A 15,012-nucleotide genomic window follows, 5' to 3' on the forward strand; every position below is an offset into this window, starting at 1 on the left:
TATCTTTGTATGACAGGCGTCATTTTATTCCCAAAACAAAGCACGTACAACAGAATTAGCGCATGAGACAGCCAACAGAACCAAGGCCCATCCGAGATGCTCGGCGGAATATAAATAACACAAATAAGCAAGAAGTTTTTTTAAAGATGGAATGCGGGAGGTGGAAACTGTCTGCTTCTCGGGGCCGTGTAGTGCTTCGCAGGACCCAGACGAACCGACCCCGTCAGCCACCGGCAGCAGAAGGCGCTCAGTTCTTCACAGGAGTGGATGTGGCTTTTGTGGTCTTCTTCAGGTGATGATAGTTCGGCAAGATCTTCATCAGAAAATCCAGCTGCAGCGTCTGGGGCTGGAAACAGAGGCAGGGGAGGTCAGGCTGCAGCCCCGCCGCCACCGCCGGGGCAGCCCGTGGAGGACAGCAGGGTGACGGTGTGTCACCCCCATGCATCACAACCCACCTGCGGCCGCTCAGTCTGGACGCGGCGGAGGCAGTCAGCCCCATAGATGACGGTGTTTTCGGGGATCACCTCGTAGGTGTTGACGTTACAGCAGGCCCCAATGATGCAGCCGCTCGTCAGGATCACGTTCCTGCCGACAAACGCTGTCAGAGAGAGAGAGGAATCGCTGTGACAGTCGTGCCCATGGCGCGGTTAAACCCTGCGCTGCCAAACATCAACATCACAGGCTGCTCGGTGCCAGCCCAGCCCAGTTCCCACCAAGGCAGTAACACGTGTGGGTTCTGTGTGAAAATCACAGCTTCGGGACGAGCTGTAGTTTGACCTCAGCTACAGCAAGACAACTCCACGGAATCCTCTGCTCTTCCCAGTGCCTACAAGGGCAAAACCTCACAAGGGCCAAGACGATAAGCTGAGACTTACCTTTGGATTCGATGACGTTGTTATCTCCCACCTTCATTGCTTGGGAATCTACAGGTCCGTGTTAAAAAAAAATGTAAAATGTTTTGCTTCTGCTTCCAAAGGTAAAACCCAATGCCATTTTCAAACCCACCCCCCACACCTTACATAGCCCTGTGCTGTTTAAACCTCGACACAGCCCACATGTGCTTCCCCTTGTACCGACCCGAAAGCGCTGTGTATCAGCCGTTCCGCCTCCCTCCGCAGCAAGGATACAACACCCAACTTCAAAAACGTTGTTGGTGCCAATAACCATTGGTTTGGGCTCCACCTCTTCAGTTTCTGGCGTAATATTTTCTGGATACCTGCATGACAGATGAACACATTTCAAGTTTTGAGATCACAGAGATACTGCGCTGTTTGGCAGCTCAATTTTGTCAGCAGCTGAAGTCACGCATATCCCATCCAGTGCAGCTAGGCTGCCAGGGTTTGGAGGCCGCTCGCTCTTGCACAGGGTCTCCCATCCTCTGGATTAGGATCCTTCTCCTCTGTCAGATGGAGAAGGATTCACAGAGGGAAGACACCTCCCCTAGTGTCACACGCACACATAAAAGCACACAAGTTTGCGTTTTTTTTTTCTTAATTCTACCTCCCCAGAGTTTTTACGCTAACGCTCCTTGAGGAGCTGTGAGCACAAGCTCACGTTTGACAAGACTTGATTTGTCAAGTCTTTGACAGTTTGATATGGGATCTGTGTTTAGATATCTCAGAACACACTCATCCTCTGCAAAACCCAGCCCGGGACCATGACGGGATCCCAGACAAACCCTCTCCCGGTCCGGCTTGGCTCCGAGGGACGCCGTTCACAGCAACACTGTGCTGGGAGGGTTAGCGGCATCGGCTCCCCCGAAAGGAGACGCCGGGCTGGGGAACGACCCCCTTGGGGAGCCCGGTACGCACCGCCCGGCCTCCTACTGACCCATTTATGATGAGCGCCTGCTCTTCAATCAGGTTGCCTTCCCCGATGATGATCGGCCCCGCTTCGGCGATGATCCGGGCTTTGGGGTGGATCACGGTCCTGGGTCCTGCCGAGGAACAGCCCTGCGTCAGTCAGTCAGTCAGTCAGTCAGTCAGTCAGAGTCAGTCAGTCTGTCAGCCCAGGGCAGCACCCCCGGGGACGGGCGGGCCTTACCGATGGTCACATCCCCGCGGATGTCGCTCTCCACGCACACCACGGCCCCCGGCGCGATCTTCACGCTGCGGGAACGGAGAGATGGGGGGTGGGAATCTGTGAGGGGAACCGCTGGGGCGGGAGGGGGAGCCCTTCCCGGGGGCGGGAGGGGGACACACACCGCGGCGGGGAGCGGGCAGAAGTGAGGGGAGGGAGAAGCGGCGGGAAAGCGGCCCCGCCACGTCCCGATGCGTGTATTTTGGGGGGGGGGGGGGGGGGGCACCGGGACTCACCATTTCTGCCCCTTCTCCGCCATGACAGCGCTGCCTCCCCCGGGCGGGGCGGGGCAGAGCGGGGCGGGGCCGGGCCCAGAGCGCCTGCGCGGGGCGGGGCCCGGGGAGTTTTGTCCCCGGGCGGCCGCCGTCTTCCTTCCCCCCGCGCGCCTCCTCTCTCAGCTTCAGGGTTAGCTCGGGCCCGGGCCCGGGCCCCGGGCAGGAGCCCCGGTCGGTCGGAGCCTCGGGGGCGGCGCCCGCCCGCCCCAGGTGAGGAGAAGGGTGGCCGGGCCGGGGTGGGGTGTGTGGGCGCCGCTGGGCCGGGCCGAGGAGGAGCGGCGGCCGCGCTGCCGGTGCCCCGGCGGGAGGAGCAGCGGGCGGAGCCGCGGTTCTCTCTCGGGGCGCCGGCGAATAAAGCCCGGCGGGCCGGAGCCCGGCGCCCCCAACGCCCCAGCGTCACTTCGGCCCGGCCGTCCGCGGCCACCCGGGGCCGGGCCCGTCCTGCGGGTCCCCCCGGGCAGTTCCCAAGCACCGCCCGCCCCCGCCGGGGCTCCCAATACCTCACCGGGGCTGTGGGGACTCCAGACCCGGCTGGGAAGCGAGAGAGGGAGTGGGGGGGGGGGCAGTCTGGAGCTGAGAAACGGGCACCTGGGGCGAGGCTGAGCGTGGCACACTTACGTCCCGAAACCAAGTCCTGCACTTCGGGGCTCAGAAATAGAGACTAAGTCAGCGTGTTAGTGCTTGGAAAACAGACACCAAATCCTGTGTGTTAGGGGCTTGGAGCCAGGCTCATTAGGCCAGTTTTAAGGCCCTGAAACTCAGACTAATAAACCATGTATTTTTTCGGGCTCTGAAATAGAGACTAAGTCCTGTGTTTTTGGAGGCAGGCTCATGTCACCAGGTTTAGGGATCAAAAACACTGACTGAAAGTCCTGCGTGGGCTGGGTGTTGCTGTTTGGATTGGTGGGGCCCATCAGAACTAGAGACTAAGCCCTGGTTGTTGGGGCTTGGAACCAGCTCCCATTTGGCTGGTGTTAGGGCTCTGAAACAGAGACCAGGTGCTGTTTTGGGAGTGTGTAAACCAGGCTCACCTGGGCAGCTTAAGATCTTGAAAAGAGAGACTAAGTCATGCATTTTGGGGCTCAGAAACACAGATTAAGTCCCGCATTGCTTGGGGCTCAGTGTCAGGCTCCAAGACAGAGACTAAGTCCTGTGTTTTTGGAGCAGGCTCATGTCACAGAAACTAAGTCCTATGTTTGTGGGGTGGCTGACAGAACCAGAGACTAAGTCCTGGAACCAGCTCCCATTTGGCCCATGTTAGGGCTGTGAAACAGGGATTAAGTGCTGTGTTTTGGGAGTGTGAAACCAGGCTCACCTGGGCAGCTTCAGGTCTTGAAAAGAGAGACTAAGTCCTGCGTTTTGGGGCTTAGACACAGAGTACTGCATGTTAGTGCTTGAGAAACAGAGGCCAAGTCCTGCATTGCTGGGGCTTGGACCCAGGCTCATTTGGCCAGTTTTAGGTCCCTGAAACTCAGACTTTTACATCATGCATTTTTTTCAGGCTCCAAAACAGAGACTAAGTCCTGCATTTTCAGAGGCAGGCTCATGTTGCAGAAACTGAGACACAAAGTCCTGTGTTTGGGAGGGGGGAAGGAGCGCCCATCAGAACCAGAGACTAAGCCCAGGTTGTTGGGGCTTGGAACCAGCCCCCATTTGGCCAGTGTTAGGGCTCTGAAACAGGGACCAAGTGCTGTTTTAGGAATGTGAAACCAGGCTCATCTGGGCAGCTTAAGTGCTTGAAAAACAGAGACTAAGTCAGTCCTGTGTGTTAGTGCTTGAAAAACAGAGACTAAGCCCTGTGCTTTGGGGGTTTAAACACAGGCTCATTTGGGCAGCTTTAGAGTTTGAAAGGGAAACAAAACCCCGCGTTGCTGGGCTCAGAAGCAGCAGCTGAGCCTTGGGGGTTTTGGGGCTTGGCTTACAGCTTATTCGAACCTGCCTTGTGTCCGGGGCCTCGGGACCGGTCCCGTCGCCATGCCGGGGCCTGGCCGCGGACTCCCAGTCCCGGGGGCAGGGGCTCGACCCCGGAGCCCCGCCAGCACAAGGCGCTCGGGGAGCCGAGACGCCCCTTCCTGCCCCTCCCCGGCCCGGTCGCGGTCAGGGCTCATGAGCAGCGGACGCTGCTGCGGGACCTGGTCGGGGCCTGCCCGGGCAGTCAGTAACAAGGCAGCCCCAGTCCCACCGGCAGGTTCCAGCCGTTATTCGGTGTCTGCGAGAAGCCGTTGGCACCCGCTCGGAGACAGAGGCCGGGGTACCGGTGGAGCACCGGCAGAGAACATGCCCAGACCCCCGGGCAGGGCCGGGCAACGCGGGGAGGGAGCGCAGGACTTGGGCCGCCGGTCCCCGCTCGGGCAGACCGCGGAGCGCGGTTCCTCCTGCTCGTAGCGCCGGAACGGGAACGCTGAGACCGGGCCCAGGGTTGCTGCAGTCCTAAAACTCCCGGGGACGAGCCGGATCGCCCGGACTCGCACCTCGCCGGACCCGGCCGGTAAAAAGCGAGCATGGACCGGGAACCACCCACCCCCACGCCCCCGGCAGGTCTAGCCTATCTCTCAGCTCACAGTCCCGGAGGGTGGGTCCCTCCCGCCGCCCCGGTACCGACGTCCGCCGCGCTCAGTGACGGCGCTGCTCTGGCGGCGGAAGAAGGGGCGCCTGCGCGGGGCGGGGCGCGCCTGCGCGGGGCGGGGCCGGACACAGGTGTGCGAGTGGGCGTGGCCCAGTGCGCATGCGCGGGGCGGGGCCGAGAAGAGGTGGGCGGGGCCAGGCTCAGGTGCGAGCGGGCGGGCCCCAGCGCGCCTGCGCGGGGCGGGGCCGAGCACATTTGAGCCCCGCCGGCGGCCGGCGGCCCCTATTTGATTGTTCGCTCTCGGCGGCGCCGGCTGCGGCCCCGCGGCGGCAGCGGCCGGGCCGGGCTCCCCCGGCGGGGCCTAGGTGAGGCTGGGCGGGGGGCACGGACGGACGGGGCGCGGCGGCCCCTCGGTCGGTGCCGCGACCCCGGGGGCGGGTGTCGAGGGCCGGTACGCGGTGCCCCGGCGGCCGCGCTGCCGGTGCCCCGGCGGGAGGAGCAGCGGGCGGAGCCGCGGTTCTCTCTCGGGGCGCCGGCGAATAAAGCCCGGCGGGCCGGAGCCCGGCGGGCCGGAGCCCGGCGCCCCCAACGCCCCAGCGTCACTTCGGCCCGGCCGTCCGCGGCCACCCGGGGCCGGGCCCGTCCTGCGGGTCCCCCCGGGCAGTTCCCAAGCACCGCCCGCCCCGCCGGGGCTCCCGGGCCTCCCAACACCTCCCAACATGTCACCGGGGCTGCTCAGGGGCTGCGGGGACTCGGGCCAGGTGGGTGATGGTGGGGCTGGGACGGGAGTGGGGGGCTGAGCCCCGGGCTTTGGTCTCAGAACTGGGGACCTGGTCACTGTTTCTGGGGCCAAAGCCCGGGGCTGGGTTTGGGAGGGTGGTGGGGTGTATTGGGCGGGGTGGTGGGAGGCAGGTGGGCGTTGGGGTGCTGGTGGGTGGCTGTTGGGGCATGGGAAGGAGGCAGGTGGGCATTGAGGCATGGGAGGGGGGAGGGCAGGTGCATGGGCCCTCACCAGAGGTGGGGGCCTGGTTGTGTTGTTCCCCAAACTTAGGGACGCTGGCATGCACCAGGCAAAATTAAACGCATGAGATAAGGTCTGAAAAGTGCCGTTTCGCCCAGAGACTTTTTTCATGACTGTTCAACTCTTTATTCAAGGTGTGTACAGCTACTGGGAGGGGCATTGGGCCATATTTAGACCATGTACAATTACAACAGTTCATATTCATATAGAACTTGTGACAGTGATTGATGACCTTGGCAAGAAGCCAGGAGCAGGTGAGCAAGCTGTAATTGGCTGGAACTGGAGATGAAGCTAAACAGGAACAGGCATTGCAACGGAACTGGAGGCAGAGGAGATGAGCCCAAACTAGAGCCAAAAAACAATCGGCATCTGAAGCTTGCTGGGGTTTCTTTTGTTGGCATTGTTCCTTCCAATGAAGCAAGAACAAGCTGGAGCCTTCAGTGCGCTGGACCTGAAACCAGAGCAGAAACAAACAAACTGGACCTGAATCTGTGAACGAGCCAGAGCCATAAATGAGCTGGAGTGCCTGCAAGCTGGGAGAGAAATAACCAACCTGAAGCTGCAGGTGAGCTGGAGCCACAGTGAACAGGAGTTGAGATGAGCTGGAGCTGTCCATGAGCTGCACCTGAAACCAGAGCCAAAACTGACCTGGAGCAGCCAGGAGCTGGACCTGAAACAAAGGGGAGCCTGAATCAACAAACGAATCACACACACAACACAAACAAATGTGAGCCCAAACAGAGCCGGACCAGAAACAAACAGGTCCAGACCAACAAACAAAACACAACAAATGAAAACAGCGTAAGCCCAAACCAACAAAGAAAACACACCACACATGCACAAATACAAAGGTAGCCCAAACCCCTGACCTGGAGCCGCAGCCAGGAGCGGGGCCACGTGCAGGGCAGGCAGCAGCGTCGGCCTCAGCACAGGCAGCCCAGCTTCTTCCTGGGGCTCTACACCCCACGTGGGTCCCAGCATGGATGAGGGCCCCTCCATCCACCTGTCCCTGCACAGGGAGAGACATGAGACTGAGCTCCTGGCAGCACGGCTCGGCCCAAAATGCCCCCAGAGCTGCTGCCCTGCAAGCCTGCTGTCTCCTGGCATGGAGAGCTCTGCTCAGTCCCCTTGGCAGCAGCCACCCAGCACCGCACACCTGTGATGGGAGGGGAGGGAGAAATGGGTATGGGACCCCAGAAATAACCTGTTTCTCCTCAGAAAGGTGAGAGAGCGCCAGGATTTGGCTGAAAACCCACCTGCCCCATGCAGCAGCAGCAGCGGCAGCACAGGCCAATGCCCAGCAGCCATGGGACCGGCACCGCACCAGTGCCAGCAGGGTCTGGGCCAGACCCCAACAGCGACCCTCCCAGCCCCCCCAAACACACAGCACTGACCTGCCCAGCCCTGGCTCAGGATGGGCTGTGGGGATGGGAACTGTGGGGCCCCCCGTGGCCCCCCACTGTGCCCACAAACTGCCACAGGGGAAGCCGCTTGGTGAGTGCAGGCCCTGGCCCCGCACTGCTGAGCTCCCACTGACACTTCCCTGCCGGTGCCAGGACCCCCCTGCCCCGCAAGGACCCCACGGGGAGCCCTGCCAGGGGACCCCACCTGCCCTGCCCGTCCCTCGGCCGCCCCGCCAGCGCAGCCGGCCCCAGGAGCCGAGCGCCCCGGTCCCACCGCACAGCTCCGCTCAGCCGCGCCTCGGGACACTCACCTCACCCGGCACGTCCTCCGTGACCGGTGTCCCCCGGCGCTCGCCGCCTCGGGGCCGCGCTCCTTGTCCGGGTGCCGTGATGAGCCTTCTCCAGGTGTCGGCACAGCCACGCGGCGTCGCCTGTGCCGCCAACACCTCCCGAGGCACCAGCAGCACCAGTACAGCCCTCACGCCCCGTCCGGCTTCCCCGTCTCACCGATGGGGCTGCAGGAGCTCGCTGGGTCCCTGAAGCAGCCTCTGCTCCCGCCACAGCATGTTTTGAACTGAAAAAGAAACTTTTTAGTCAAAGCAGAACTTTGTGCTGGGCTCAGAGGCACCCCCAAGCTATAGCAGTGTCCAACGCTGCTGGCTACAGCCCTGGGGGATTGTCCGTGAGGGTGACAGGACCGAAGGGGTGAGGTCCAGCGGGCACCGGCTCCCCCACACACACCCCCCCCAGCGGGCACCAGCTCCCCCCCCCCCCCGCCCCCAGCGGGCACCGGCTCCCCCACACACACCCCCCCCAGCGGGCACCAGCTCCCCCCCCCCCCCCGCCCCCAGCGGGCACCGGCTCCCCCACACACACCCCCCCCAGCGGGCACCGGCTCCCCCACTCACCAGTCCGAGCTCTCCCGGCTCCAGCAGGGCCAGCACCAGGCCAGAGGGATCCATCCTGCCGGCCGCCGCTCTGGGAAGGAGCTGGGGAGAAGAAAGCAGCCGGTGCCCGTGCCGGGGGGAGCCCGGCGGCAGGAGGGGTCACCGGGAGACCCCCAGCCCCGCCGGGTCCCCACCTGCCCCGGGCACCGGGCGGGAGACGCGGCGTGCGGGGCCCCCACGGCCGGTCGCCGGGTCACGGTTCGAGCCAGGGCTGACACCGTAGCGGAGGGCGGGGAGCTGCCGGGGTCCCCCAGCCCCACGGGCCGAGCTGCAGCCGCTGCCCCCCGAGAGGGGACGCCGAAGGGTCGGTGCCGAAACCCGCCGGGAAAGTCAGCGGGCCCCAGCCGGGCACCCCCGGGATCCCACACCGGGGAGCGGGGAAGGGAGCGCTCACCTGGGGCTGCCGGGCCGCCGGGGCAGAGCCGGCAGCTCCCGCCACTGGGAACCCGGGGTCCCGCCGCCGGCCGGCGCCCGCCCAGGGTCCCCCGGGGGTCCCGGCAAGAGCCGCCAGCCCCGAGCCGGGGGGTTCGACCGCGGGAGGGGACGGGGGCAGCAACGGCTACCTACGGGTCGGGGGGCACCGAGTCGAGTTGCGGGCAGCACCTACCGGGCAGCGCCGGGGCCCTGCTCCCGCACCAGAGCTCGCCAGGGTTGGTGGGAGAAAGGGAAAGGAGGAACCGGCCCCGGTTCTGCCCTTTTCCCCCCCGTTTCGCTCGCCCGGCCCCGTCCTGGGACCTCGCGGCCGCCCAGGGCAGGCGGGACACCGCGTCGCCCCCGGTACCTGGGACCGCGAAAGCCGTGACCGGAGCCCGGCCCGGTGGAGCCCCGGAGGAGCCGGGACACCTGGTCCTGGTGCAGCGGCTCCCCGGTCCGGAGCACGCCCGGTAGCCGCCGGTATCCGCTCAGCCCCGCGCGGGGAAGACACGGCAGCGGCGAGAGCAGGAGCAACCGTGGCGGGGAAGTGGCCCCGGAGCCACCCGGAGGCGGGGAGCCCCGAGCCCGGCAAGGCCCCCGGGAGCGGAGACAGAGCCCGAGAGCCCGGGACCACCACGCCGCCGCCGCCGCCGCCGCCGCTCCCGGGGCACCGGCGCCCCCTGGCGACCGCCGGGGGGTTTTGAACTCTCGGAGGCCGCCGCACGGTGGCGACCCTGGCGGACCCGTGGAGCGACACCGCAGCGGTACCGCAGGTCCCGGTAGCGGTGAGATCGTTCCCTGCCCCGTTGGCCGGGCCACGGCTGGGGAAAAGGCCGGGCCCCCGCATGTGGGAGGCAAAAGGGCTGGAAAATGGTGCGGGATGGGATGGGATGGGATGGGATGGGATTGGATGGGCGGGGGGGGGAGAATTTGGGGAGCAGAACGGCATGGGTGGGCCTGACCACCCCGTCCCTGCTCGGTGGTGGGGCGATGGCGAGAGGGGCCCCTAAGGACCATGGCGACACGTTGACACCTTTCCGTCACCCCTTTATTCAAGCCGTTGGCAATTTTAGCCCTCGCCCTTCGAGCCAGCCGGTGCCGCCATCCCGGACCCGCCTGCAGGTACCTGGAGCTCCTGCGGAGAGAGGGAAGACCTTCGGCCTCGGCAGCCACCCCCCAACAGAGGGGTCCTCCCGTCACCCCAGGCTTGCGCCGCCCCCCCCCCCCCCCCCGGCCCCACGCACCTTCACGCAATGCCCGTCTCCAGCACGTCCTCGCTTTTGGGAGGCAAATTCTTGTTTAACGTCTCCATCTCTTCTGCCTTTCTCTTCCTACGCTGCTTCCGACAGTGGCTTGAGGGGAAGGGTAATAAATATAACCAAAAAAGAGAAGAAGCAGAATGAGGTATCGCAGCACTGCTGCTCCTCCCTCCACTTGCAGAAGCTCTGCCTGGGACCACACGTGCTTTCCAGCCCCAAAGCGATGCCCCATCCACCTCCCAGCACCCTCACAGACCATGTCCCACCAGAACAGGGCAGCCCAAACTCAACCTGCCCCAAGCCAGTGGAGGTGGGCAGGATTTGCTCCCAATCCGGTGCTGCCCCTTCCCTTCCCACCCCTCGCCCCGTCCTTGCCACGTACTGACTGCAGAGGCAGGCGCAGACGATGAGGATGATGAGGGTGACGATGGCGGCGATCAAGGAGATGATCACAATCTGTCCCCGGTCACCTCGCAGGTAGAAGATGTCCACCCTCTCGCAGCGAGCCCCCGTGTAGCCTGGCTCGCACCTGCCCCGCGGCACAGGGGAGGCAGAGGGGGGGGTCCAAAAAACCGCCGTGGTGCCCGTGCCCCCCTCCTCCCACTCACCCCTGGGGAGGATGGGCACAGCATCCCTGCCCCATGCCGATGCATCCCCGCCGGGCGGTGGCTTACACGCAAGCCGGCGCCTTCTCAGCCACGAGGAAGCGGCATCTGCCTTTGACGCAGTAGTGCTTGTACTCCTCAGGGCACCTGGAGAAGTGACCCTGCTGCCTCAGCTGCGTCGCGTTCCCTGGGGGTGACAAGGACAAAGAAATCCCCCCCGACGTGTTATGGTTCTGCCTGGAGGCAGCAGCATCCCGGAGCAGCCCCACGGCAGGGCTGAGCCTGGCCAGCTGCAAAGAGCCGCCAGCACGTGTGTCCTTGGCCGTGGCGTGCCAGCCCTGGCTGCTTCCCAGCTCGGTGGATGCCACATGATTACACTAGACAAAACACCCTGTCCATCCTCCATCCCGGCCCTCTCCCTGCAGCGCCCAGCTCCCCTCCAACGCCACCGGCTCCCCCGAGCGTCCTCGCGCCGGCGCGGCCGCCTTACCCGTGCAGCTCTCGGCCGCGCTGCAGGAGAGCCCCTCCATGCTGTGCCCGGCGGGTGACGTTGGCATCGGCGCCCACGCAACTGAAAAACGCCAAGCCTGAAACACGGCGGGGTGGCTCAGAGGGGGAACTCCGCCAGAGCCCCAGCATCACCACCACCACCCCCCCACCGCAGCCGCTCTCCTGGCTCTTGCCGCAGGGAGGGGACTGGCAAAGGGCTCCGCAGCTGCACCCGTGGTCCCATTCCTCCTTGGCATCATCAGCTTTTCCCCCAGGGACGAGGAGAAGGGAAAGCTGGTCCCCGCCTGCCTCTTCCACCCACCAATGCCCCAGCACGAGGGTCTGGGAGCCAGTGGGGCAGGTTTTGGGGGGCACAGCCCTGCCTGCAGGCAGCCAGCAGCCCCTTTGGCTAGGGAGAATTCAGGGAGGGATCCCCAGGGAGGCCCATCTCACCTCACTGCCCTTTTTGAAGAGCCTGGGTTTCAGGGCCCCTGGAAAACGTACCAGCCATGGGAGCGAGGAGACAGCAGTGCTGCGATTCAGCGCCCACCAAAGCCCAGTTGCTTCCAGTGTGTAAATAGTAAATCCCTATTGCAACATCGCTCACTGCTGCAGCAGGCCATGGGATGCCTAGCACGAACTAAGCCAGGAAAGGGGTGACCATGCCCGCTGTGGCCACGGGACGAAGCTGAGGGCCAGCTGCACGTCACGGCGGCGGTAACCGGATCACTGGCATACCAGCACTGACTCAGCACGGCCCTGCTCCCAGCCCAGCCCTCCCCAGTGATTTTACCCCGCTGCGGTGGCACCCAGGGGAGCAGGACAGGTCCTGCCTGATGGGGCAGGGTGCTGGATGGCTCCCATGGGGACGCTGAGATGGGGGCGTGATCCCAGCCTGAGTGGGTGCACTTTGCAGCTCGGCCATGTTGAGGCCTCCTGGAGAGGGGGGGAGTTTGGGCAGCTGAGCCCGGGCAGCCTCGTCCCCCAGTACCCGTTTTCCCACCAGGCCCTTCGGCACCCTGGCAGCAGCAGGGAGGGTGCTGCCTGGCCAAGCCTCCGGCGTCCCCCCGTCCCCACGGCAGAGACGTTCCCAGCACATGCGTCCCTCCTGGCTATATATAGCCACCGCTGCGCTAACAACGTGCTTTGGGTAACAGAGCTGCAACGAGGCCAGGGCTGAGCCTCTGCTGGGGCTTCCCCACCAGTAAGCAACTCCTCCCTGGCTGAAAGAGCCTGTTGGGGAGGGGACCGATCCCACCGCCAGGTCTGAGCCAGGCAGCGGGATGGGAGCTGCCCGGCGGGAGCCAGGGGATGAGCCACAGGGCGGCTGCCCCCCTGGGAAGCAGCTGCGGGCATGCAGCGGCACAGGGCGGGAGGCTGACTTCACCCCCGGTGACCAAGTTCGCAGCTCGGCATGGAAAGATCCCCACCAAGATGAGATCCCACCCTTATTGCAACCAGATGCAGAGCTTTGGCATCCTCCAGGCTGGCAGCCCCTTGGCAAGGACCACCCTGGTGGCACCCCCAGCTTGCAGGGGGTGGGTGCCTCCCCTGACACCCCGATCTCAGCACCCAGGAGCTGTGGGTGCAAAGCAACCACATTGATTTGATGCACGGAGAGCCTGGCTCTGACCTCTAAGGCTGCACCCTTTCCCAAGCAGCCTGAGAAAACCCAGGAAAGCAGCCCAGACACCAGATTTTTTCACTGGAACACCCTCCATGGTCCCCTGGGAAAACACAGATTGCAGGAGAGCAACCACCCAGGGCATTGCCTGGCCTGATGGGCACCCCAGCCCCAGAACAGGTCGGCCACCCTTGATCTCCTCCTGCCAGCACAGGTTTGGCAGTTTTTTTGCTGAGTATTGTCACCAGCTCTGCCAGAGGGCCAAACCCAAACTGCTCCCAGCGGAGGGGAAGGCTCCCCCGAAACCCCGGGGCTGGCCCTCTCTGCCGGTGGGGTATCACCAAGCCTGGCTGCTGGTCAGCCTTACCTCTGGCTATCTCTTGCCAGCCCTGAGCAGGCAGCTGCAGGCAGCTGCCTGCTTCGCCCACCTCCCACACACTTAGGCACTGACACAGGACAGTCACGCACGTGCGGAGTAGATACTGGCTCCCCCCCTCGCATCCCCCGTCCCCAGCGCTGCCAAGGATGGCAAAGCACAGGTACTCGGGCATCCATGCGCAGTGTCCCATCAACAGGTGGTAAAAACATCCCAGCCCCACTCCAGGGTCCAGCCAGGACACCTTGGCCCCAAGGGATTCAGGGATTTGGAGCCAAGCCAGCGCATGCGTGGGGGAGCACTGGGATGGGATGGTGGTGGGGTACCAGGATGGGAACTGGGGGCACATGGGGGAGCACTGGGATGGGCGCAGGGAAGCGTGGGGGAGCACAGGGACAGGACTGGCTAAACACCAGGCTGGGCATGGGGCAAGGCGTGGGATGGGATTGTCCGGGGGACAGAGGGAGTCACCGGGATGGGACTGGAGAAACACCAGGGTGAGCACCGGGATGGGACAGGGACAGCATGGGGATGGGGTGGGATGGGGTGGGGATACAGGGGATCAGCGGGATGGGATGGAGTGGCACCAGGGCAGGCACGGGGGAGCACCGGGATGGGGCCGGGAGGCAGGTGGAGGATCACCGGGATGGGACAGCGGCAGCACCGGGACCAGCTCGGGCTGGGGCAGAGCAAGGACGGGGACGGGACAGGGGGGTGACACCGGGCCGGGACGGGGGGGGAGCACCCGGCCGGCGCCGGGGGTGCATCCAGCCGGGCAGGGACAGCCCGGGACCGGGACCGCGGCGGGGCAGGGGTACCCCGGTGCCGAGCCGCGCCGCCTCGGGTGCCCTGTGCTTACCGGAGGCGAGGGCCAGGCAGAGCAGCAGGGTACCGGGGCCGCCGCCCGGGGCCGGGGCCGCCGCCTCCATACGCGCCGCCGCCGCCGCCTCCGCCTGCCCGGTGCTCGGCGGCTGCGGCGGGGCGGGCCGCGGCGGGACGGGGGCGGCCGCTGCCAGCACCGCCGCCCTCCTCCTCCTCCTCCTCTCCTCCTCCCCCGGCTCCTACACCGCCGGAGGCATCCCTTGGCGGTCCGGGGGTGCCCTCCCCGCCTCCCGCCTCGGTGTCTCCCCCGCACTCGTGTTTCCCCCCCCCTCGTGTTCCCCCTTCCCCACTGGTGTCCCCCTCTCCCCACGCGTGTCCCACCCATGCATTATCCACGCTTGGGCCCCACCTGGCCCTCCTGCCAGGAGCAGCGAGCCCAGGAGGTGTCAAGTAGATGCCTCGCCCCAGCATCCCTGGGGATTCGGGGAGCAAGAGCGTCCCCCCCATCCCACCCTCCCTCCAGGCGTTCCCCTCCCCGGAGGGACGGAGGGCGTGCGGCCGGAGCCCAGCCTCACCTCCCCAGAGCTATTTATCCCTGGCCGGTGTGTTATGAAAAGGGAGATTTATTCATAGCAAGCTGCTAATAAAACCCTCCCAAAGCCCTTGGCAGGGAATGACGGCAGCTACAAATTATTTTGTGAGGGGCTGTGCCTTGGCACAAGCCTTCTGCACGCTGGCCTTGGGGATTTTTTTTTTTGCTTTGGGGTGGCTGGGAGGATGTTTCTGGTCCGCCATGGGATGTCCCGAGGAAGGGGAGAGCCCCGCAGGGGTGAAGGTGTCCCCCAGGATGCTGGCATGTCCCCTCCTGGCATCTGGGGATGCTCAATAGGTGCCATGAGCTGATGATATCCTGGCTCCAGGGAAAGCAAAAGAGCTTCGCCTGGCAAAGAGGAGTGCAGGCAGGGCAGGGGTGGCAGGGCTGCTGCCTGCTCGGTGTCATTACAGGCATGAAATAAGGGGGGGGGGGGGGGGGGGCGGGAAATGAAAGACTGGAAAGAACGGGTGACCTCAAACCACAAGCTGGCAGCTATTAATGCAAGCGCTGGCAGCCACCCAGCCATGCCATTTGGCC

At 64.7% G+C, this 15,012-nt stretch overlaps 3 protein-coding genes across 5 annotated transcripts; all 3 read right to left on the minus strand.

Annotated features, from left to right (window-relative positions):
• DCTN6 (dynactin subunit 6) lies at positions 1-2,416 on the minus strand. Its single transcript, XM_075090063.1, has 7 exons — positions 2,316-2,416; positions 2,044-2,108; positions 1,831-1,936; positions 1,128-1,216; positions 876-923; positions 456-598; positions 1-346 (listed from the first exon to the last, which is right to left on the minus strand). Exons 1-7 carry the CDS (start codon positions 2,336-2,338, stop codon positions 248-250), a joined length of 573 nt encoding a protein of 190 aa, XP_074946164.1. The 5' UTR covers positions 2,339-2,416; the 3' UTR covers positions 1-247.
• Positions 2,417-6,049: 3,633 nt separating this feature from the next.
• On the minus strand, positions 6,050-9,736 carry LOC142055977 (uncharacterized). 3 transcript variants are annotated; one of them, XM_075090067.1, is made up of 6 exons: positions 9,073-9,736; positions 8,253-8,333; positions 7,656-7,918; positions 6,811-6,950; positions 6,495-6,611; positions 6,050-6,392 (listed from the first exon to the last, which is right to left on the minus strand). In XM_075090067.1, the coding sequence occupies exons 1-3, from the start codon at positions 9,720-9,722 to the stop codon at positions 7,657-7,659; spliced, it is 993 nt and encodes a 330-aa protein (XP_074946168.1). In that variant the 5' UTR covers positions 9,723-9,736; the 3' UTR covers positions 6,050-6,392; positions 6,495-6,611; positions 6,811-6,950; position 7,656. The 3 variants fall into 3 exon arrangements, with proteins under 3 accessions (XP_074946168.1, XP_074946166.1, XP_074946167.1); XM_075090065.1 differs by having other exon boundaries at positions 8,899-9,736; XM_075090066.1 differs by lacking the exon at positions 6,811-6,950 and having other exon boundaries at positions 8,899-9,736.
• Positions 9,736-14,046, minus strand: BTC (betacellulin). The gene is given in 7 exon segments (XM_075090068.1): positions 9,736-9,840; positions 9,950-10,057; positions 10,347-10,493; positions 10,639-10,756; positions 11,060-11,096; positions 11,098-11,156; positions 13,918-14,046. Coding segments are annotated over 6 exon segments (537 nt in total). The 5' UTR covers positions 13,988-14,046; the 3' UTR covers positions 9,736-9,840; positions 9,950-9,951.
• Between the last annotated feature and the right edge of the window lie 966 nt (positions 14,047-15,012).

Source organism: Phalacrocorax aristotelis, chromosome 4 (assembly GCF_949628215.1).
Source record: "Phalacrocorax aristotelis chromosome 4, bGulAri2.1, whole genome shotgun sequence".
Classification (NCBI taxonomy): Eukaryota; Metazoa; Chordata; class Aves; order Suliformes; family Phalacrocoracidae; genus Phalacrocorax; species Phalacrocorax aristotelis.